General features: G+C 41.7%; 2 protein-coding genes across 3 annotated transcripts in view; one reads left to right on the top strand and one right to left on the bottom strand.

Annotated features, from left to right (window-relative positions):
- Positions 1–1,207: 1,207 nt before the first annotated feature.
- Positions 1,208–3,582, top strand: dut (deoxyuridine triphosphatase). 2 transcript variants are annotated; one of them, XM_029497400.1, is made up of 7 exons: positions 1,208–1,537; positions 2,220–2,376; positions 2,588–2,679; positions 2,806–2,850; positions 2,956–3,030; positions 3,248–3,318; positions 3,445–3,582. In XM_029497400.1, the coding sequence occupies exons 1-7, from the start codon at positions 1,423–1,425 to the stop codon at positions 3,499–3,501; spliced, it is 612 nt and encodes a 203-aa protein (XP_029353260.1). In that variant the 5' UTR covers positions 1,208–1,422; the 3' UTR covers positions 3,502–3,582. The 2 variants fall into 2 exon arrangements, with proteins under 2 accessions (XP_029353260.1, XP_029353261.1); XM_029497401.1 differs by lacking the exon at positions 1,208–1,537 and having other exon boundaries at positions 1,544–2,376.
- Positions 3,583–4,642: 1,060 nt separating this feature from the next.
- The window catches only part of fbn1 (fibrillin 1), a 60,104-nt gene continuing 41,323 nt past the window's right edge, over positions 4,643–23,423 (bottom strand). Inside the window, exons 36-66 of the mRNA XM_029497399.1 lie at positions 21,873–21,995; positions 21,475–21,597; positions 21,213–21,380; positions 20,096–20,164; positions 19,847–19,972; positions 18,622–18,744; positions 18,370–18,528; positions 18,206–18,277; positions 17,993–18,118; positions 17,763–17,885; positions 16,749–16,874; positions 16,521–16,637; positions 16,297–16,422; positions 16,084–16,203; positions 15,387–15,512; positions 13,179–13,331; positions 13,000–13,062; positions 12,785–12,904; positions 12,517–12,636; positions 12,299–12,421; positions 11,628–11,759; positions 10,986–11,111; positions 10,095–10,301; positions 9,339–9,464; positions 8,954–9,076; positions 8,329–8,445; positions 7,091–7,219; positions 6,881–7,000; positions 5,994–6,225; positions 5,743–5,914; positions 4,643–5,562 (exon numbers count right to left, since the gene is read on the bottom strand). Coding sequence (XP_029353259.1) covers positions 5,176–5,562; positions 5,743–5,914; positions 5,994–6,225; positions 6,881–7,000; positions 7,091–7,219; positions 8,329–8,445; positions 8,954–9,076; positions 9,339–9,464; positions 10,095–10,301; positions 10,986–11,111; positions 11,628–11,759; positions 12,299–12,421; positions 12,517–12,636; positions 12,785–12,904; positions 13,000–13,062; positions 13,179–13,331; positions 15,387–15,512; positions 16,084–16,203; positions 16,297–16,422; positions 16,521–16,637; positions 16,749–16,874; positions 17,763–17,885; positions 17,993–18,118; positions 18,206–18,277; positions 18,370–18,528; positions 18,622–18,744; positions 19,847–19,972; positions 20,096–20,164; positions 21,213–21,380; positions 21,475–21,597; positions 21,873–21,995 — 4,277 coding nt within the window. The 3' untranslated portion in view covers positions 4,643–5,175. The remainder of the gene's footprint in view (positions 5,563–5,742; positions 5,915–5,993; positions 6,226–6,880; positions 7,001–7,090; positions 7,220–8,328; positions 8,446–8,953; positions 9,077–9,338; positions 9,465–10,094; positions 10,302–10,985; positions 11,112–11,627; positions 11,760–12,298; positions 12,422–12,516; positions 12,637–12,784; positions 12,905–12,999; positions 13,063–13,178; positions 13,332–15,386; positions 15,513–16,083; positions 16,204–16,296; positions 16,423–16,520; positions 16,638–16,748; positions 16,875–17,762; positions 17,886–17,992; positions 18,119–18,205; positions 18,278–18,369; positions 18,529–18,621; positions 18,745–19,846; positions 19,973–20,095; positions 20,165–21,212; positions 21,381–21,474; positions 21,598–21,872; positions 21,996–23,423) is intronic.

Below are 23,423 nucleotides of genomic sequence, written 5' to 3'. Positions count from 1 at the left end.
GGTTACACGGTGAATGGGTTGAGTGCAAACATACTTGTAAAATAAAATGCGTATGATACATGTTGGAATTCACAAATAAACAACTAAAAATGTTTTAAAATTCATAAAATGATTAATAAGTCTGATATTAGTTTGCCATTTTTTTCTTTGAGACTGTGACAATATTGATCTGATTATTTTTTAACAGCCTTGATATATGTGTGTGTAAAACATGCTGCTAATATAAAGCTGTTTACCTGTTCCACATTATACTGTTTCCATATGTTTAATGTTACTATCACTGTAGATTTTTGCTTGAGAAAAATTAATTGAAAGGAAAGCTTGTAAATTCAAATCTACTGTATATTTTAGCTTTTTTCTGTCTTCCTATTTAAATATATAATTGTGATTACCTGAAAAATGAATAAAATTTTGTCAAGTTCTTATTCTTGTCTCCGTTGTATATTAAATGATTAAACGAGAGAATGGCAGATATTGTTTGTGTCAGTAGAAAAGGAACCTTTTTAGTGGTAATTTGGTAAGCTAGCGCTCTAACATACACATCATAAATACGAGCATCCAAGGGGAGTACATGCAGAATGGCAATGCTACTTTATTGCTAGTGGGAGACAGCAATGGGGTACTTTGCATCTGGGCTGTGACTAAGTGATGATAACAGTTTGAGAAGAAAGTCATCAAAAATGAACTTGCTGCACCTCCAACATGTTGCATGCTATTAGTGATGTTATATTATGATTAAACATTACAGATATCATATATAATATGATACTGTCTTTTACTAGTTTTATCATCTTTTACCTTGTTCAAAACAGCAATACCACAGGATGATAATCTCACAAGTTAAAATGAATTACTCTGGAAATGTAATCACATGTTGTTGTTGATAACTATGGATGCATTAATCTGAAACATTTATGCTGAAATTGCACTTTATTTTTTACAGCTTTATTGTTTATTGAGGGTCCTTATTATCCGAATCACAAATGACAGACTAGTGTTCCTGCTCTTCCCAAGTTACTAACTGGCTCTCACTTAAAATGATTGCCACTGAAATGAAGAAATATAAAGTGCACAAACTGAAACTCGGGCCGGACAGTCTGGTGTGGGACACCGGGAAGTGCAGGGCTGTTAAGGATGTCATCACAGAAATATGCATATACTTGAATGCCGCATTGACTTCACTGGCTGGCATCTGTGATACGTCCGCGCGTTCGCCATATTGGTTGGGGCACCGCCGCCGTCTGCGTCTTACTGGATCTGGTCTGAGCGGTGCAGCTGTCTGTAAGACCTAAAACAGCAGTGTGAGCGATCTTTCCCACAATGCGCCTCAGTAGAGTACCCCTACCAATATGGCGGTAACGTTGACGTACGATCCATGCGTCAATCTAACTAGCTATTCGTTTGTAGACAATAGCGACGAAGATGAAAGGAAGGTTACAGAGCCTATGGAGACCTCCACTTCAATGCTCATTGATTTCTGATGCTCTTCGAGCCAAAGAGAGGACATTTCACAACCAGATGTTCACCCACAACAAAGGCAAGGAAGAAATTAAAGGCGGAAGAAGCCGCTGCTAATAATAGTCTGAGCACTTCTTGTAGTTGACGATAGCATTGCTAGTCTGAGCCGGCGTTTATAATGTTCAGTGACTGCTCTGCTCTCAGTGTCTTGTGCTCCTTATGGTGTACCGAAACCATCGGCTGTTATTGTCGTACAATGGCTGAGTGAAATAAGACAGACACGGGGGAAATCTTTTCTAAAGCTTTTGTTGTGTATCTGCCGGAGGGTGCCGTCCGTTGCATCTGCAAACCCAGCGATAGCTTTCACGGAAAACAGTGTTCAGGAAAGCGTTGCCACGGTGTCGCATCAAAGGGACCTGCCTGCCGAACTGTCAAAGAAAATATTTTTCTCCCAAAGCATTTTTGTTAACATCTCTGTGGTAGTTTGAAGCCAGCCTAGCTGCAGGGTTGTCTGCCTGTTTAAAACGAAACATAAGAAACTTTCCCTTTAAGATGACGTAGCTGTAAGGCGGAACTGCTACGGGCGCGGGAAGCTTCTTCAAACGTTGAAGCGCCCAGAAATTGCGGCAAAAGTTTGTGGTTTTGTGAGAAGTTGCATCTCCGAGCTTTAGTTCTGTCTCCGGGTCAAAAAAGCCGAATTACTAATTTAGTGTTGATTTTGGCTTTTAACTGTAAAACTCTTGCCAACATGCCCGGCCTAGAGGTAACAGATGCCTGTGGAGTTTCTCCACCAAAGAGAGCAAAGACCGAATTGAAGCCTGCAGAGGAGAGACTTGTTCTCAGGTTTGCTAAACTTTCCGAGCATGCCACGACACCTACCAGAGGCTCGGCCAAAGCTGCAGGATATGACCTCTACAGGTTAGTTATACTTGGCATTAAAATTGTATCTGGCTCACCTTTTCCGTAACGTGATTGCCCTCTGTGCATAATTATTAATTCCTTAGAAACATTTACAACTGACTAATAATCTTCTAGATCGTTAATCCACTTCCTGTTTCTCAAAATGAAAGCATATGTCATTAAATCAATACAGTGTAAACGCTCTTACCATAATTCTCTTAATTCACAGTGCATATGACTACACTATTGGTGCTATGGATAAGGCCATTGTGAAGACAGACATCCAAATAGCAGTTCCACATGGCTGTTATGGAAGAGTGGGTGAGTGTTTGACACACTAATGCAATTCTGCATTCGTGTTATTTCCTCCTGAGTCTGCAGACTCTTTGTGAAATGATGCAGAACTGCCTCTGACTAAAACTGTCGCTTGCCATTTTTACTTCATAGCACCAAGATCTGGACTGGCTGTAAAACACTTCATCGATGTTGGCGGTAAGCTCTAACCCACTCAGGATGAGATTCCCTCTGAACATGTAATAGTGTAGTTTGTGCCTTTCATTTGAAATTGTAATTTAAAAAAGTTAATGTTCTTCTCAGCTGGAGTTGTGGATGAAGACTATAGAGGAAATGTGGGAGTTGTACTCTTCAACTTTGGCAAGGACACATTTGAAGGTGAGTGAATCATCTGGAAAATAGCACAAAAAAGTAATAAAGGTACATTAATGAAGTCAGTATACATATTGATTACATTACATTAGGTGTTTTGTTTTGTTTTTTTTTACATTTACAAGATGTTATTCCAAATAACAGTAACATTTAGCCATCTGCATTAATAGATTGGTACCCCATTTACAAATAAGTAATGTCCTTCTCTTCCTCTGTATTCAAGTGAAAAAAGGTGACCGAATTGCTCAGCTGGTGTGTGAGAAGATCTGCTACCCTGACCTGGTGGAGCAGGAGGTAAGAAACTCAGACCAGACACACTGTAGTTGTCCTGTGACATTTTTCATTTGATGTGCCTCTGCGGTTTATTTCAGGTATGTGAGAGTAATTTTAATTACCCTACTTTGCTCTGCTCTCTCTTAGACACTGGATGAGACAGACCGTGGGGCTGGAGGCTTTGGATCCACTGGAACCAACTAAAATCTGCAAATATATTTGTAGCATGAATGTATATGTTGGAAATACCTGTATGTGATATTAAACTTCTGCTTTTGTATAGCTTTTCTGGATGAGTCTGCCAATTTGTTTTCAGGAAGTGTTTTTAACCCTCAAATTCTTGACTGACCATGAAGTTCTACAAATCACCACACGGTGGCAGCAAAGGACAAGAATTAAAGCTAACTAAACAAGTTAAAACTCTGTAACCAATTCGATTAAGTAAAATGGGAGTTCCACCTGCTAATAGCATCTGATATCACTTCGCATTTTACTTAGAAGCACAATGCAGATGAAGAAGATAACTAACAGAAGTCTAGCAGCTGCTGCCTTTTGCAGCAGTGATTCCCAAAGCATAAAAGTGAAAGCAAAGCAGTTGGTACATATACACCAAAAATGTTTTTATTGTGAATTTACATCTAAACCCTCACTGATGTGGACAGAGAACACAGACTGTTGTCAGGCTGGTCCGTGGCAATGCAGCACTGATTGTACTTATGAGAGAATTTGTGGCCACGAAGACCTCAGTGCATAATCATGAAGGCCCAGGTTTGGCATCATCAATGTGTATTGTGTGTGCAGGTGTGTGTATGTATACACAGTTTACAAAGGAAGTAGTTGGTCATTATAAGCACCATTACAAACCCCTCTATTTCCAGGGGCTTCCTCTAGTTTACAAATGCTTCATAGATTAAAAGTGGCATTGATTATTACAGTATAAACACAATTTACATGTAGTATAGAGGAGAGCAGACAGGCTATGAAGCTAGTTGTTATGGATGCAAAGACATGAAATCTTCGGAATGGCCGATGGGACTGTATCTTGGTGACTACTGAGTTTTGTATAGTAGTACAGTGCATTCAGAAGTCTATGTGGTTGTGTCGCTAGCACCAGTAAATATGAATTATTCTAGTCAGTAGGAAAGATGGAAAGCATAGTTTAAATATGCAGTAGAAGTCATTCAAGCTCAGACATGGGTACATCTCAATAGTTCATAGTGGGTTCCTATCCTCTCCTTCCTAATCTCATAACCTTTTTTCCCCATCTTCACCCCATTAAATTAATATCTGGGGAAGTAGAAATGGGTTAACATCCACAAATCCAGGTTTGTTCAGTTTTTTTTGTTTTTTTTTTTACCCGAGGGAAGGAAATGAATTTATTTCAGACTATTGGGATTAACCCTTTTCTTCCACCTTAGTTGAGTTGTAAAAAACTCAGCCTTTAGAGCTCTCTGCAGTTCACATGCCTTTCAAATGGCACCTGATTCCACATATCATTATAGAACAATAAAACCCTACAATTAAAAACCATTCACACTCTCAATCGTGCTTTACACACAGCTGACGTTGTGTGTAAGGACAATATGTTCTTCATTTAACTGAACTTTTTCATATTGCCTCATTCAGCTGGTATTTTCCATAGAAGCTGTATGTATGATATGTAGAATCATCTTTGGCAATCAAATGACACAGTCCCCCACCCCACCCCCACCCCCTTCTTGTCTCTTTGGTGGCGAACCCTTCTTCTTGTTGGAGCAAGTAGAAGTTGCCCTGAACCACTGACCCAGAGTCAGAGATGTTTGGCCTTTTTGGGGAGTGTGAGCCTGACCCTGGATTAGCAGCTGCTGGTAACATCTGCCTGTCTCAGTCTTGTGATGGTTAATGGAGGATGAGCTGCACCCTCATCTTCAGTACGTCTCCCAACTGTCCTGTGAGGTAGTCTTTATCATGTCGGTCCTCCAGCTCAGCCAGCTCCTTCTTATTGTAGAGGGGCATACTGCTTATCTGAAGGTAGTATGCCCCACGTGCGAGGGCCTTCTTCTTGCTCAGATGCAGGTAGCTGACACCGTCTCTCTGGTCGATCTTGAAGTAGCCCTCTTCATTTCCATAGTCGATGCTGTAGCGCACATGGTCACTCAGGGTAGATAGGGCTGGGGTAAACTCAAGGATGTGGTGACGGTTACTCAGGTCGCTTATGTTCAAGTGGAGCTGCAGGGTATCCTCAATGTCCACACTGGCCAGACTTAGCACTTCCTGCTCAGTCAGCTGGGGAAAGAAAAGATGGTCAGCCTGAATTTGGTGTAGCAAAGAAATCTGACAAACAAAACAAAGTGTTTTGTGTGCCCAATTAAATACTAAGTTATACTTTTGATAAATACATGTTTTGTTTTGTTTTTTAAATCTTGCTCACTTTAAAGTCCCATGAAGTTTACATAAACAGATTACCTGCATGTCTTTCAGTGGCTCCTCTTGTGTTGAGTTGGTGCTGCGACGTTTGCGTCCTTTCTTGGGATAACCATTGATCTTACATTCATAGCAGGCCTCCGGCGACAGAGAATTTTCATCTGTCTCTCCTCCCTGATCACCACTCGTAAAGCCCATCCCTGTCACACAGTGTCTGGAACGAAGACCAAGCCATCAGTTCACAAGATCTAAATCTACGGACAACTTTCACAAACAGTCAGCAACTAATGTACCCTTGTCCTGCACGGAAGTATCCAGGTGGACATCCACAGAGGTAGCCCCCGTCTGTGTTGGAACATCCAAACTTGCAAGGATTCTGGCTAGTGGAGCACTCGTTGATGTCTGAGCATCCTCCACTCATTTGCTCATAATTGAAGCCAGTGGGGCAGAGACAGCGGAAGCTCCCTAAGGTGTTGTGGCATGATGCTCCGCCGCAAATCTGGCTGTTCAAACACTCGTTCTCATCTGGCTCATAGAAAGGTGACAGGAGGCGAACCAACTAGAGGTTATTCCAGATTACAGACAAAGACACTATCGGGAAAATCTGCAATGGATATTGTAAGTGTAAACTTAAAATAAAGGTTAAATGAACAAGCTCGTAACTTTGGTGCAAACAGAGACACATGCACAATACTACGAAACTGCTTTACGTATGGCTGGCTATTTGTTAGATGACGTACTCTGACCAGATTTTGAATCGTCTTTCTGTCAGGTTTTTGACCCTAATTCTTTATGTCACTTGGTGGGTTAGACATTTCCACAGTCTTTTGTCACCTGATATTATCAACCAAGTGTACAGATCATATCATATCATTTGTCAAGTGTTGAGGTTTTTCGGTTTGTATGTGGGACATTAAGAATTTAGGCTTAATGTAACATTTCCTTCTTTCATGTCCTTACCACCGCAAGGAAAGGTTTGAAATTCCAGAGAAAAAAGGAAAACATTTTGGAAATTTTAAGAGTGGCAGGGAAGAGGTGAAGGACAGACGAGTTATTTTCAAAAGGTTCCAGGTCGGATTCCAGCCCAGAACACTAAGGCTGGATAGTACATACTTTGGAAACCAAGTCATCAGGATGCCCCAAAAGGAAACGATTTAAAAAGAACCGTGGTTTGACTCACCCACACACTGGTTCCATTGGTAGTGCTGCAGGTAGCCTTGGGGACAGCTGCACCTGTATCCACCTACTAAGTTCTGACAGCCGTGCTGACACCTGTGGTTACCATCACACTCATCCATATCTGCCAGGGACAGACACACAAAAAACTACTGTTGGACCCTGTTTTTCTGTAAATAATCAGCTGAATCTTCATTATTAGTTCTATTCAGACCTTCACAGGTTTGTCCATTGGGATCTAATGAGAATCCTCGCTGGCAATCACAATTGAAGCTCCCTGGAGTGTTTTGGCAGATACCATTGGAGCCACACAGATTAGGGTCTGTTGCGCATTCATTGTTGTCTACAGAGAGAAGAAAATGGTTCAGACAAGGGTAAAACTAGAAACACAATATAAAGGGCGAATTGTGACCCCGATTAGGATTTGCTGAGTCATTTTCATATTTGCAGAGTGTCGACGTTGATCTCGGAAAATAGGGCAGGTCACCATGAACTGTTGGTACAATAATCTAACGGTCTGAAAGCATTTGAGAATAAAATCTCTCACCTACTGATATGGTCTCAAGCCAGAGGAGGTAATCATAAACATTTGAGAGTGAAAGCTCATTCCTGACCTTGGGAAAAATAAGTCTGACAAAATTGTCTAAAAAAGGTTTTTGTTAAATTTTGAGTTTTGATTATTTATCAACCAGCATAAACACGTTTGACTGGTGTGATTGGAAATGATGCAAATTTGAATATGATCACAGGTTACGCATTTTGGTCACAAAGATGAACGCAGAGAAAGATAAAATCTCAAACATCAGTTGTTCATGGTGCGACCCTGTATTTTCTCCATCTGCTGAGAATTTTAGTTTTCCACTGTGCTCCCCATTTTAGATCTACATTTGGTGAAACTGTCAACAGGTAGGACATCGTTGCACAAAACCACTGCAAGTCCTGCTTTCCTTAAGCTTCGTGCTGCCCCAAAGTGTTGCTCTAAATGAGGACTCATTATCAGTGAAAGTTCCTCTGACCATGTAACACACATCCACACCTCGTTAGGGTGGAACTAGCCCTATAGACAAAACTAAGAGTTTCCTGCCCTGGATGTGATTTCAGCTCATGGGTTGAGAGACAAAAAAGAAGCTAGCGGTAGGCACGATGATCTGCTGCAGTGTTCCATAACAAAGCATTGCTAAGCTGCCATGAGTACAGACCAGTCCAGCCTAATAAGATCAGCGTGATATCAGCCGGAGTCCATTAAGTCTGAATGGATGTTGGTAAAAGTTAGGCAACGGGAGGCTTGAGGAGTCTTTTATGGGCTGGGCTGGAAGATACTGGAAGAAATGACTGTAAAAGAACAGACTGTCTGGGATTGGTCATGTTGTCACCGCTCTTTGAGAATACACAACAACAACAAAAACAAATATTTTAGTGTGCAGTATCTATGATCTGCTTGTGTGTATTTACCAATGCAGGCAGTGTGATGCTGGGTGAAGCCAGGAGGACACTTGCAGGTGAACCCACCAATGGTGTTAACACACAAAAACTGACAGTTGTGCTGCTTGGTCGAACACTCGTCCAGATCTGGAAAAGAAGAAAAAAGTGTATAGGTTAAATATCAATTTCTTTGTTTGACTAGTGCATTTAAGATTCTGTGGTTGGAGCTGTAGAGTAGGGCAGCTGTACTACTGTATAGGGGCTGCTCTTTTCTGAGGCAGATTCCAGTCCTTCTACAGTCACTGACCTACAAATGAACTGCATATGAAGCAGACACTGGAAACATGGAGGTGTACCGTAGAGGGGGGGACTACAGCTATCGTAAATAAAGATACAAACTAAAAACACCACAGACAAATGCACTGTGTGGCAATGTACAGGTTCACAAAGAAACAGGCCCACAGGCATCCGCCATTTCAAATAAAGCGTCTCAGGACAGTGAGCAGAGCCCTGGCAAAGGTACTGGTCCACTCAGCATGACTGAGGTTCTAAACTGGAAACTAAGCTAAGCAAAAACAGCATGCCGCTAAAGTCAACTGATCTGAGTAGCACAACATTTAGAGGTTAAGTATTTTGAAGTGTTTGTGTGCGTTACCTTTGCAGCTCTTTCCATCCTCCTGCAGGATATATCCGCGGGGGCACAAACAGAGGTAGCCTCCCTCTGTGTTCTTACAGATGAAGTTACAAGGCTTTGGTGCCTGTAAGCACTCATCCACATCTAGAGAGACAGAAAGGGGGACATGGTTAGGGTGAGACAGAGAGAGTGAGAGGCAGAGAAAGACAGTTTTATTCTGTTGCCAGAAATTCCATAAGGGGAGATGATGAGACACACAGACTCGGGCTGGATTTTTCAGAGTGCGTGGGCAGTCCACCCACGTAGTTTTAGGTCTTTACTAGACATCAGGAATGAGAATGGGAGGCAGGAAAGGTAGGAAAAGTCTCTATAAAGTTTAAGTACAGGAGGTAAAATTAAGCCTTACCCACACACAGCGTGCTGCTGATATCAGTAGTGTAGCCGGGTTTGCAGATGCAGTGATAGGAGCCCAGAGTATTGATACACTGACCGTTCTTGCACAAGTTCCCCATGACACGACACTCATCAATATCTGGTCAGAAACAGTGAAAATTTGCTTAAGATTCACTTCCACATATCCTTGGGGAAATAAAGCATTGTTCTAAGCATTCAGCATCAGTGTTGTGAATGATTTTATTTATTATGATTTTTTTTTAAATAATCTGTTAATTAAAAAAGTAAGTGGTTTCAAGTGATAGTACACACCTGAAACGCCCTAATAAAGGAGTAACAACTTATGTCCTTGTTTTCAGGAAGCAGTTTGGACCCCTACAGAACGTTAACCTGCACAGTCTACAATTTGGTTAAGTAGATCAACACCTTGCAATAATCTTTGCTTCATTTTCATCTTCTGGGTTTGATATACTAACATCAAGGCTAATGAATCCAACTTGCAACTGAAAGTTAGTGAAATGAGTAAAAAGCACTGGTCGCCAGCCAGGTTAACAAAAATCTTAACAGCGAATGACTTAAAATACTTGTGGATTAAGAGGTCAACAGTGTAAAACAGATCAATGTGGTCATTTTAAGAATTTTACTTTCAAATATAGTTTAGAAAACTGACCTCATCTTGCTCTACATGTGAAAAAAAATCAACCCCATTCTTGATTGCCAGTTTTTAACAGTGATATTTAAAATCAAGGCTCCTTAGTAGTTTAAATACCTCTGCCATCAGTGGTGTAGCCAGGCCCCAAAGGACACATTTTCTTGTACTGTGTGGTCCCGGGAAGGGGGCAGAGCTCACAGTTGGTGCCCCAGCCTCGGCCTCCATCACAACAACACTCTGACTTGGTCACCATGTTCCTGTTACTGGAAGTCATCTGACACAGAGTGGTCAGAACTTCAGTGAAACAGAAGCCTTCACGGTTATCTGGAGGTGGGAGAGACAGACAGAGCAACATGAGTGTGAAAAAAAGGTGGGTGAAAGCAGACCAAACCACCCAGACCGGACCTGGCCTCAGCAAACCAGACATAAATAGATAACCCACACTTCTCTTATCACTCCTGTCTGTAAAGCGTAAGATAACCAGGGATCCACAGAGCTCACAAAGTGTATCTGGAGTTCTTCTCACTGAGTTCAGCACATCATTGCTATCCAGAAGCATGTATTTAGATAGGGAGGAAGGCTTTGAAAGGATCTCCTTGCCCCTATCTCGACAGTAACAGACAGATTTAACAAGACTGTCATGGAACAGTTGAAGTGCTACTAAGATTAAGATTGCTATTTCACCCATTTAGCCAAGATTCAACTGCATAAAACGTTTCAATTCAAACAAAATGGTCAAAGCTGTATTTTTTTTAATCGTCTTGGAAAATGTTAAAGGCTATGTTAAACACTGTTAATTTCATGAAACACTTTAAATGAAAAGAAAAAGTATACAGCATGTTCAGCGCTTTTAAGTATCTGAATTCATTTTTACCAATTTGCATAATTTACATTTACATTTTTTAAACCTATGGACTTCTCTAAGCACCTAAATACAGTTGTTTACACACATGGCATACAAGACGCTCCAAAAAGACCAGGATATATTTATTCTAACAATGTACGTACCAATACATTCAGTCTGTGTGGGGTTATCAACGAAACCTTGGTCACATCTGCAGCGGTAGCTTCCCACTGTGTTCTCACATCGGCCATTTTTACAGATACCTGGTTTGGCTGTACACTCATTCAGATCTACACACACACACACACACACACACACACACACACACACACACACACACACACACACACACACAGTGTAAATCAGATGGGAATATGTGTTCCTTGAGGATGAACATGAAATGATGTTTCAGTTCGACAAGACGTTTGCACAGGCAGTATTATACAAAACTCTACTGAAGCATTTTAAGTACTTTGTGCAAATTTGCAAATACTTATTGAGCTCAAGATTTAAGTTTCACACCGAAAAATGGGAAGGATTGAGTGTGGCCCCCAAATTATACTCTGGTCCCTAATCTTCCATGTCTACTGTATGACAGTAATAAATATCCAGCAGTACCAAGGGAAATCAAGGATATCAGGTGTTAATGACTCTTAATTAAATACAGATTACACAGTTAGTTTAGTACACTGTGACAAAAAAAGAGCATGAGTACCAGGATACATTTATTGAATTCAAAGTAAAACCAAGATTTGAAGCACTAAATGAGAATGATGCTTTGGGATCTTATACTGTGACGTTCTTACCCATGCAGCCGTCTCCACTGGGCTGGCGTGTGTATCCAGGGGAACAGATGCACATGTATGTGCCAATCAGGTTCTTGCAGGTCATTCCTCTGCTGGCACAGTCATCTATACCATCTTCACACTCGTTCTGGTCTGGAAGAAAGACGGTATGGTTAAAGAGTGCAAGGATGCACAAGTGGGGAGAAAACGTATGCTGTGTGCGTGTGAAGCAGTTACACCAGTGATGTAACCCAGACACTCATACACACTTCAGCACTCAAGAGTTTAATGTAACCACCCGATCTGACACAGAGCTCTGTAGTGCTTACAGACATGAGGTGGGAGAGCCGGTGGTCCTTTTGGAGCTCTAATGTAAACAGTGACGCTCTAGTCACCGACAAGTTCCTCCTATCTCAGTGCTTCCCACCAAATACGACTGTTGCTATGGTGCCCAAGCTATCTGGGAGTACAGAGGTATAAATAGTGACTTGGCCAATTACAGTTTCCAGAGAGTGTTTTAAGTTTGTCAGAGAAAGAGAACCCTTGAGGTTCTCAAGAGAGACAGTGTGTTATGTAATTTTGAGGATGTGGCCAGAATGTCTCTCTGAGGGATTTAGTTTATTCTACGCTTTCTAATAAATGGAACCTGACCGAGAAAGCGGAGTGCATTTGTAAATAATTTGTTGTAGTACCTTTACACATCCTGTTGTCTTCACGCAGAACGTAGCCTGTGGGGCATTTACACTCATACGAGCCCACCACATTAACACAGCGGAAGGCACAAAGCAGAGGATTCTGGGCACACTCATTAACGTCTGGAACAGAAAGCAACAGCGTTGTAGCTAGCAGTATTCCATCACATTAAAGACTGCCTGGTGTCAATGAAAGTCCTTTACGCAACGTCCCATACCTTCACAGGTCATCATCGGCCCTGGCTCAAAGCCCTCATCACATGCACACTCAAATCCGCCGATGACATTGGTGCACGTGCCATTGCCACAAGGACTGCCGATGTCACACTCATTAGTGTCTGCATTGAACAAAGTTATTTTACTGACATCAGCCATGCTGTTGGATTTACATAACTACCAGGTCAAAATATATAAGGGAGTGTGACAGAGGCTAAGAAAAGAGAAAGATGAGGAAAAGGAAAAACTGAGAGTGAACAGTGAGCTGACCTTCACATCTGACACCACTGATGTCCAGGCGGTACCCCATTGGGCATTCACAGCGGAAAGAGCCGTCTGTATTGATGCACTGGCCATTGATGCAGGGGTCATTGAGGCATTCATCAACATCTGTAAAACATCAACATCAAGCGAATTACATGACGAAACTACGAGGGAGCTTCAGAAAATTTTTGATACAGTGTTATTGGCACACACTCACACACCTTTTGGGTGGTCATCTGGCCCCTGTTGATATCCCTCATTCGGGCAAAGAAGAAGATAACCATCTAAAACATGAGAGGAAGAGAGTAATAATATTGTTAAACTATGTAAATTAATTAGATGTGTGCATAAACTTGTGTCCATATGACTGATTTGCTGTGTGTGTGTGTCTCTTACATACCCTCCCCTTTGCTGGGGCAGATTTCACAGGGGTCTCCCCAGCCTTGACCTGGCATTCCCGTGCAGCAGCACACTTCCTTGGATGTGTTCTGTGGCTTCGGTGCCAGGCAACGCCCATTCTCAAACTTGGTGTAGCAGTAGTTCACACGGATATCTGAAGGTTAACACAAACAAAGAAGATAATTAGTGAACGATTAAACAATGAGCAAGAATCCAGAGGAGCGAAATGGCAGATGGGAGAAGCAAAGCATACAAGTTCTTGCTAGAATTTAGTTGAAAAAAAAACAAAAAACTACCACCCTCATGCCAAGCTCAGGTCAGCTCATCTTATAAAAACTGGGAACAGGGGAAGCAGGCCGCATATTTTTCATATTAATCCAGCCTCCAAAATGAAAATTACAGTGATGACTAGTTGTAGGCTTACTCGTACAAATCTATCTATCTATATCTATATCTGTCTCTCCCTAAACACACTCACACACACTTACAGACACTTACTTAACTCTTGATTCTGGCTAATTAAATTCTTATCAGTGATCAGTGATCAATGTCTCTCTTTCTCCCTTCTTCTGAGGGCTCTTGTTTCTCCTGGACTGGGCAGGCACTTACTTGTAATGAGAAGCATATGGCTGCACTCTCCTGCAAGCACTGGCCTTCACTGAACTCAGCACAAATAAGCTTTCTGGCCACAATAGTTCCCACACACACATGCGCACACACACCTGGCTCAGAGGCAAGGATCACATACATGAGCACCTGGTGCTGTAAGGACAACGTCAAAAAGTGTCATGTTTCTTTCCTCCATGAAACTGTTTGTCAGCCTTTCCGCAAAAGAGATTTATGGTACTTTGTGCACAGCTGCTGTGCAAGTGTGTGTGAGAGCATGCGCATGTGCCTCTACACGTGCATATGTCATTTTTGTTTTGGAAACGTCGCATGAAATGTTTTCAAATGTCGTACTTTGTTCTTAAAATGTATTTTAATTAGTGGGAGAACATAATGAATATAAAGAAGAAGAAAGTAAGGAATGCAAGTTTTGAAATGAATCCAACACTCGGACAACTAAAGGTCTGACAGTGGTTACAAACCCAATGATGGTAAGAATGGCAACATATAATTAATAATATATATTATAGAATTTGGCTATTATATGGAAATGATGCCCCCAAAGGAATATAATGTAAAACATATTATAAAGTGAGTTGTCCTGGCAACCTAGTGGTTGATCCTGCGTGTTACCCCCTCTGTCTCCCCTTATGTTTGTCTATTCTTTACTATGTTCTTTTTTGTCTTCCTTTTGTATGTATCTGTTGTTAAACACTTCTCTCCTGACATCTCCTTTGTTTTTGTACAAAGGAAAGGTCATTTATTCATCCCTCCTCTTGGTCTAAGTTCTCCCAAGAGTGTGCGGTGTACATGAGGCAACATTTAGTTTCCCCTCAGCTGCAGTTTTTAAGTCTCAATTTGCAAATCATCCATTAAATGTATTTCTTTATGACGCCTGATAGAATTATGCGTATTTATATATTCATATTTAGTACAGTGTCTTGTCTCCTCATATGGGTCCAAAGAGATTTTCAGTATGGTTTTTATGACTGTCTATCATACATCTATTATTGTTTTTGACAAAAACAAGCATTTTCTCAGTGGGAAAGGTTTTGCCCTTGTCAAAAATCTGTTTTACTGCCCACGTTGCTCACTCTCCACCCAGCTCCTCATGTTTACACCAAGACCCTCAGTCAACCACTTCTGACACTGGAGAGAAAAGTGAAATACAAACTGTAAGCTGCCTCACTGAACTGATTATGTCATCACTTCAGTGTTTGGAGGGGGAACTCCCTAACAGAGGACTCAGCGTGCACCCACCCAACCCAACACACACACATATATATATATATACATAAACACACACACACACACACACACACACACACTCACTCACACCCATACACACACACTCACACACAAGTGAGGAAATGGAAAAGTGATCTGTTCAAAGCCACCCTTGGCCTTGTTGAGGCAGCAGCAGCAGAACCAGCTGGAACACAGTGTGCTATCATGAAAAAGCAGGAAAAGTCAAACTACTGACTGCTGCCTCGTCTCTGTGAGCACCAAGAGAAACTATACAGAGACACATGTATTTAACTTAAAACATGATGCCTCATCCATCTACCCACCCACACCTGCATGCACACACACACACAGTTACCTAAACATCTGCGTCCAGACGCAGAGAGCTGGAAGCCTTCTGGGCACAAACAGGTGAAGCTTCCTTCAGTGTTGGAGCAGGTTCCAAATGTACAGATCTCAGGGGACTGGGAGCACTCATCAATATCTGGCAGACAAGGAGGAACAACATTAATCAATCAAGTCAAGGATCAAGTCAAAAACATTCCTAATTTGCACCCATCCAAATTCCATCCTAGAGTGCTTTGTCCAAATGTGATGAAACTCTCACTAATGGGTGGTTGGATAAAGGCAAATTATCTGGAGCAGTCTCTGTCATTTGTTCATCAAAATGACCATCTGCTGCTGTAGCTGATGCTGAGAATTGAGCGTTGGCTTCCAGGAACAGAGGACAAAGCAGGAATGTGTTGAAGTCTGCCGAATACGTCTTCATCAGCCCCACTATATAAACTATCCAAGTGTTCTGGCTTGGACCCACTCCCACGTGTGAAAGGGAGAAAAAGGGCTATGGAGAAGGAGCAGTTTATTTTCTTCTCACACACCTCAGCGGCGCAGGTCTAAGCTGTCATTGGTGCCTGTAATATGCAGGTGTGTGTGTGTGAGCATGTTTCAGAGATGCAGGTATTCTCCGCGATGCTTGAAGTGAGATTTTATCTTTCATTAGTTCAGATATCCTTGTTTTTATTTTTAATGGTGCAGTAAGGACTGCCTTTAGATACCTTCACAGGTTTCCTCGTGGAGATAGTAGCCTGGCGGGCAGATACACCTGTAAGAGCCGTCCATATTGAGACAAGTTCCTGCCCCACATGTGCCAGGATTCACCGCACACTCATTAATATCTGAGAAAAAGGAAAATAAAAGGCATGCACTGTTAAACATATATTACATAGTAATATTACAACCAAGTAAGACTTGAAAAACAAAAAACTTACCCGCACACAGTCTGCCATCCAACGTGAGCTCATAGCCATCGTTGCACACACACAGGAAGGTGCCCACTGTATTTATACAATGGCCATTTCGACACAAGCCCCTCTGCGTTGAACATTCGTCAACATCTGATGATAGAAAAACACCACATTATATCACGAGAGCTGCTGTGCTGTTATTTGTTTTCTTTTTTCCTCTTCTGGATCACATCCACGATTTAACACACCTATGCAGTCACTGTTGTGTGAGTTCTGAAAGCCGGGGTAGCAGAGACAGTTGTAGGAGCCCACTGTGTTCTTACACGTCCCATTGCCACAGGGCTGTCTTTCACACTCGTCCACATCTAAAACCAGAGGACATTGTCGCAGTTTTACCTCAGTTTAGAAATCCTGTCACAATGATGAAACCAATGGTCAAAAACAAAAGAGGACTGATAGAAACCAAAACAGCTTACCGACACACATTGATTGGTCCCTTGTCGTTTTGAAGCCATTGGGGCAGATGCAGCGATAGCTCCCCAGAGTGTCAATGCACTGACCGGGGTTGCAGATTCCAGGGCTCTCAATGCATTCATTTCGGTCTGAACAAGGGAAGAAAAAAACATCCGTCACAGAATGTGAAACACTGAACATAACAGGAAAAATATATAACCATATTTCTTATGTATTATGTAATTGTTTGTTATTGTCACATTAATAGTGTAGTCAAAGAGGACCCCATTAAATGAAAATCCTAATTCTATATTTCTAGGGTTAGGATTAACCCTGATCGAACAAAACAGACTGCGTTATATGCTACCAGAGTAGCATCATTATTTAATTACAGTCAAAAATATATAGACTTGAAATAATCTATTTGGTATTATACCTCAGTGGACTGCTTAAGTTTTTTTCTAACAATGCTTAATTCCCACATAGTCACCAACCCACAGCTTTATACTTCTGACTAGATTCAGACCACATCAAAGGCAGGAAAAGAAACAAAAAACAAAACACCAACAGGATGTTGATCTAACATTTACTTATCAGACTGACAGCTACATGCTTTGGATATACTGCAGCACACGTTCAACATCTGAACACATGCCTCAGATTCTCGCTCCCTTACTAACAAACCCACCATGGAGAGTTCCCCCTTTAGTCTGACACTGTGTCTCTGTGCTACCTCTTTTGCTTTATCTCTGGTATACAAATGGAAAAAAATATGTAGTACAAACAGTTTCATATAACTGAGTTTACAATAGCGTAAGGAGGCGAGACAGCAGGCCACACAAAGATCCATCATCGACTCCATGGAAGACAGCATTTTTTTGGCTGTTTCCTCTAACCTTTTTCTCTGATCCTGGTCCACTAGTTCTGTGTGATCTCAACTGACTAAATTACTGCAGTTTGAACTAACAGTGACAGTGACATAAAGTTGATGATACCATTTACCTCATCAAATGTGATGCTGCAGGCAGCAGCCTTACCTAGACATTGTCCGGTGGGGGAGAAACGATATCCAGGTTTACAATCACAGCGGTAGCTTCCTGGCATGTTCAAACAGGCTGCATTCTGCTGGCACACAGGTCCATTCTGACACTCATCAATATCTAACACCAAAGGCAGAGGTGGTCAAAGACTCCTTTAAGGGCCTGAACTGATTTGAACTGAGCATTTTGTATTTAGCCACGGCTCTCATTGGGAATGCGAGCCTTACCTTCGCAAATAAGCAGCTTGTCATTGTAGATGAAACCAATGGGGCATTCACACCTGAAGCTGCCAATCATGTTGATACAGACTCCACTCTCGCACACACCTGGGATTTCCCTGCACTCGTCAATATCTAGTACATAAGGAGGAGACAATGGCACGTGATAGGAATGAAAGACATTTTCACTTTATACACAAGTCTTACATGGGAAAATCTTACCAATGACACGCCCAGTGGTGATGTCAATGTAATATCCTGGTCTCTCACTGCCGCAGAGGATGGCAAAGTCATCTGAGTATACATAAGAAAGGAGTTTAAAATAAAAGCTATTTCTTAGTCTCTTATACATATGTGTACCAGCATGAGCAGGCATGAGAGTTCACCGGTGCTCGGCACAGGACACTGTTCACAGGGTTTATTCCATGCGCGACCAATGTTGTAGGAGCAGCAGCACATCTTTTTGGTCATGTTGAAGGTCAGCTCTCCATCACACGTCCCATTATCAGAATAAAAGTTTCTGTAGCAGTAACTCTTCCTCATGTCTGTGTGTTTACAAGAGAAGGGGACAGAGAGTGAATGCCAAAAAGGTCACTGCATTACAGTTTGTGGTACTGCAGCATTCAGTACAGTCTTACCCATGCAGTTGTTCCCTCCATTGACCTGCATATAGTCCACAGGACAGATACAAGTGTAGTTCCCAATGGTGTTGTAGCACTGACCTGGGCCGCAGATACCTGGTCTTTCACACTCATTGATATCTGAACTCAGAAAAAATAGAAAAGAGATTACTAGTCCACTGTTTTAATGACAACAGTCTTTGATTTCCTTACACATTCCACACAACTATTTCATGTATTAAAAAAACCTATGAAGTAAAAAAAAATGTTCCTTGGATACAAAGGCCAATGGAAACAATGCAAGGAAAAGATTGTGATAAATGATTTCCTATGTGGAAAAACCAGCAACAAAAGATATGATCCATGTCTTAATGGCAAAGGAAACTACATCCCTCACTAACACCTTCAGCTATAGTGTTTTTTACATTGGTTGTGCTTTTGTCACAGCTGATGTCACAAATATAACATCTAAATGTGGCAATGTTCCTCTGGGCATATTTCTACACATTATGTCTCTTGTTAAGTGCAAAGGGCTTATTTTATTTCTATGCTTAAAAGTCTTCTTCTTAAAAGATTATTGCCACACATCTAACAAAGTATTTGGTCCTTTCCAACCGGGCTAACAGCTGAGCTGTTGATTAACTAGAGACACATTGGATGTACAGCCTTGGACTTCTCAGAGCAGACACCCACTTTTGTTCTTGTGGCCAACAAATACACGCTAATTAAAATGCCGCCAGCCACATGTCATTGTCTAACCCTTAGCCCGCTCCTCTCCTCTCTTTTCTAAACATCCATCTCATTTATCTTTTTTCTTGCTTTCAGTCCTGCATCTTTCTCTCCCTCCGTCACCTCTGCCCTGCCTACAGGGGACTGAAAGTACTTCCCTGAGGAAAGGACTGACCACATCAGAGCCCTGCGCCTCTGGACACAATTAGTCACTCAGCAGTTCAGTGGGCTCATCATTATGACTGAGCTTTCCTGAGTTAGCAACAGACAGGAACTAGAGCAGAAACGCATTCAGATAGAAGGAACTGCAGAGTTGTCAATGGGACAACAAAGCCCAATATTGTTTTGTCTTTTTGCCCTCCCTGTCTTTTCCTTTTTTTCCATGTGTCATCTGTGAACTAAGGCATTGATGTTTGGACTCCATTTCCTTCCCACTGAAATGTCCCAGGGTAAGAATTCCTGTGTGTTCATGCTTCTGGGGGGCTCCACAGAGACACATAACTGGGTCTAATACCTTCACAGACTCTGGTTTCTGTGTTGAGGGTGTAGCCTCTTGAACATTCACACTGGAAGCTTCCAAATGTGTTGATGCAAAGTCCTCCTTGGCACAACCCTGGCAACTCCTGGCACTCATTGATGTCTGCCAGAGAGAGAGAGAACACCGAGTGGGATTGGTGGTGATGGTAGGTGTTATCTGTTCAGGTGTGTAAATGTGGACTGGAGTGGCCGCACACAAATACATAACAGCATGTTGCTTTCTGACCTTCCACGATGACAGTGATTGGGTTCGGTCTGAAGCCTTCTCCTCCAGGACACAGTGTCTTGTACTCAGCTGTAACACAGAATTCCCGCACCAAATCTTATCAATCACCAGCCACAGTTATCCGCACAAACCCTGCAATCAGTTTCGTTTTCTTGAAGGATTTGACAGCAAAAGTGGCTGATGGTGAAGGGCCTGGTTGGTCAGGGCCTGAATAGAAAAGATGTTTCTAGTCATGGAGCCGTTTCCTGTTGCTCTCTGCTCTGCTTGTTCTGATCAGCCAGCTCAGATCTCAGAGTTATCTACAGAGCCCAGTGGACCGGACATGACTGCAGCTACTCAGAATTACAAAGTGAAAAGAAAAAGGTTTTGTTCTAGTCACAGAAGCAAGCCTTTCCTTGAGCTGAAAAGCATGAGTCATTCTCTGTAATGTTTTGAGCCATCTGTTGGCAATTTTTGAGAAAATTGCACAAATCTGTCTCATCTTTACCAGCAACAACAATTACCAGCAAACACATATTCATTGCATGAGAGGAGCAGGAGGCATGCACACTGTATGTTAGTGCAGTGGCTAACGCCCACTTAATTATGCCTGATTTATGTTTGGTTACAATTTTCTCATGTTAGTAGTTGAATTAGTTAGTGACACCCTTGGCAAAAAGTGTCATTTGAATAACTGATTTGCTAATGAATTCATAATAAATTGGCTAATAAAATGGATTTGACAGGGCCTTTAAAGCCAGAGACCTCCAAAGTATTCAATAAGTTTCCTCCCCTTGCACCTTTTCAGACAGCCAAAAGTCTTTGAACAAACTATTCAAATGTTTAGTGATAAGACAACTCAGCTACGTAAACAGGGAAAAACGTCTGAAACAAAGAAGAAACAGAGACATAGTACACCTAACTTAATTGAACTTGTAGAAGAAAATGAAAAGGTATGATTTGTTGCTACATCAACGTGACGTTCTGCTATCATTCATACCATGGCCCATATCTAATCAAGTCAGAATATTGTGAACTAAGCGTGTTGAATCTGCCATATGTTTACAATACCGATCAGATGTTGAACTTCACTGTACCAGCCAGGTGGTGTGTTGGTGTGACGTTTGAGATCACTCACTTGAGTTGACAAAGGGGCAAGATTCGCATGGATTTCCCCAGCCCTGGCCCAGGGAGCAACAGCAGGATGCCTTTGACACACCTACTCCAATCTCATTGGAGCAGTCCAAGCTCTCCGATGCGTCTCCACGAGAGCGAACATCCAGGAAGCAGCTTCCAGATCGAGTGTCTGTTTGAACACACAAACACACAGGTATATAGGTGGTTCTGGCCTTTGTTAAGATCAAACTGAAACAATGAAGTGAGAACTTGTTGAGTCTCACCTACACAGCCCACTCCAGTGGGGTTGAGTTCAAAGTCTGCTGGGCAGTTACAGTGATAACTTCCAGGGATGTTGACGCACATTCCATTTATACAGGTGGTCGGGTCTGCACATTCGTCCACATCTGAGAGAACGAGCACAAAGCACTACATTAGAGTTTTGGAATTGATGTCAGCAAGTCACCATTTGTTACAACTTTTCATTTCAAAGATTCAGGATTTCTTCACTGGTCACTGTCAATGTGTATTCAGATACGCAAAAAAATGGGATACCATTCATTATGCGGCAACTGCAGTGTAGAAACAAATACCTCTGCTGCTCCATTCCTTCACACTCTTTCAAATTTCCTCAGCTCAGTGCTGGACCAGACAGCTACAATGGTATGTTGACTAGTCTTACCTGTGCAGTTGCCTCCACTCCTGTCCAGTTCATAACCAATGTTACACTGACATCTGAAAAGTCCTGGCATATTCAGGCAGCGTCCATTGACACAGATGTCAGCAAAGGTACATTCATCTATGTCTGTAAAAAAAAGAAGATGGGGGGGGGGGGGGGGGTGGCAGGGAGAGAAGGAGAGAGGGGGAGAGAGAGAGAGAGACAGTGAAAGAGTGGCAGAGAGAGAGAGAAACCCAGCTGTGAGGGATTAGCGGATCATGGGATCATGGTGGAAAATTGGCAGCCAGCAGTAGGAAGTGAAGGCCACTCACCTCTGCAAAAGAATGACAGTTCTGGGGCAAAAAATGCCCAGACATATCCAGACAGACACACACACAAACATACACAATCAGAGCACCTGCCAAGGTTATGAAATTGTGCTCTTCCACATCATTAGATTCTGCACAGGTCATTACTGTCCAGTTCTGCCTGAGTTGAGGAAGGGAGGACTGGGCAGGTTATTTCAGGATGTTTGACACATCAGCACAATGAGGTCAGGCTGCTCATTCAGTTGAATCCAGAAATGCCTTATCACAAGAAACATGAATCAAACTCGTCTGCTACCAGTCGTAAATCTGCTCATGTACTGTATCAACTCTACCGTAGCACAACTCTGGATTTCATACAAAAGCCCAACTATTCTACTTAAGACTACATGCACCGTAAGAGCACCTAGAAATTTCATCCTTCTTTTGTCAATTCAGCATCACAATTAAATTTAAAAAAGATATCTGCTATATTTGGGATATATGAATCAGGTAAACATATAGCATGCAAGCTATACAATAGGATAGGTCCCAAGGGGACACTGTTTCCAGGTTCCAGTGTAGACACGTAATTTCAGTCAGTCAGATGTTGAAGATTCAGACTGAATTGCAGTTTGTTAATGTGTTCAAAATTAAATTTCAAATACATTAAAGGTTGTTAATAATAATGAAACCCTAACCCTATAACAACTTGCACTTAAATTAAGTAATAACGCACCTTTATCTCTCTCTACTGTAAAATGGGTAAAAGCCAAAGGCGGTTATGCTAGATTAGCAAGGATAATATTAACATTCCAACATTCCCACTGAAACCTGTATCTGACTCTTAGAAAGACAGATGTGGCTAAGTTAGCTGACTGCTGATTGCAAGTCAACATTGCATAACTTGGTATCCATTAGCCGTACTCCCACTTTAAATCAGCTACTTTCTTCTGCTGTTTGTGTTTTCAGTTATGCACTTTGATAACATGTAAGTAAGAGAAAACAGAGAAATGGACCATACATTAAAAGGTAAATCTTCATCTTCTGTCAAGTAATCTGACTCTTATTGTTATATTTTAAAAACATTTTCTCTATTTTATATATCTAATTTATTACAGTGAAATACGATCTTAGACAGCAAAAAAAAAAAAAAAAAAAAAAAAAAAAAAATTTAAAAAAAATCATGAGCCAGATTGGAATAGGTGACAGGGCGAGATCGCTTGCGTATTTGCAATGTTCTCACAACTAATACCCCTTTAGAAGTTCA

This window comes from Echeneis naucrates, chromosome 3 (assembly GCF_900963305.1).
Source record: "Echeneis naucrates chromosome 3, fEcheNa1.1, whole genome shotgun sequence".
In the NCBI taxonomy this organism is placed as follows: domain Eukaryota; kingdom Metazoa; phylum Chordata; class Actinopteri; order Carangiformes; family Echeneidae; genus Echeneis; species Echeneis naucrates.
Note: the sequence above shows the minus strand (reverse complement) of the source record. Positions and strands in the feature narration are given on the sequence as shown.

Coding starts and splice junctions, on each gene's coding strand:
- dut (XM_029497400.1), top strand. CDS start 1,423: ATGAAAGGAAGGTTACAGAGCCTATGGAGACCTCCACTTCAATGCTCA. Junction 1,538..2,219: donor GATGTTCACCCACAACAAAG/GCAAGGAAGAAA, acceptor TGCCCGGCCTAG/AGGTAACAGATGCCTGTGGA. Junction 3,031..3,247: donor TGGCAAGGACACATTTGAAG/GTGAGTGAATCA, acceptor TCTGTATTCAAG/TGAAAAAAGGTGACCGAATT.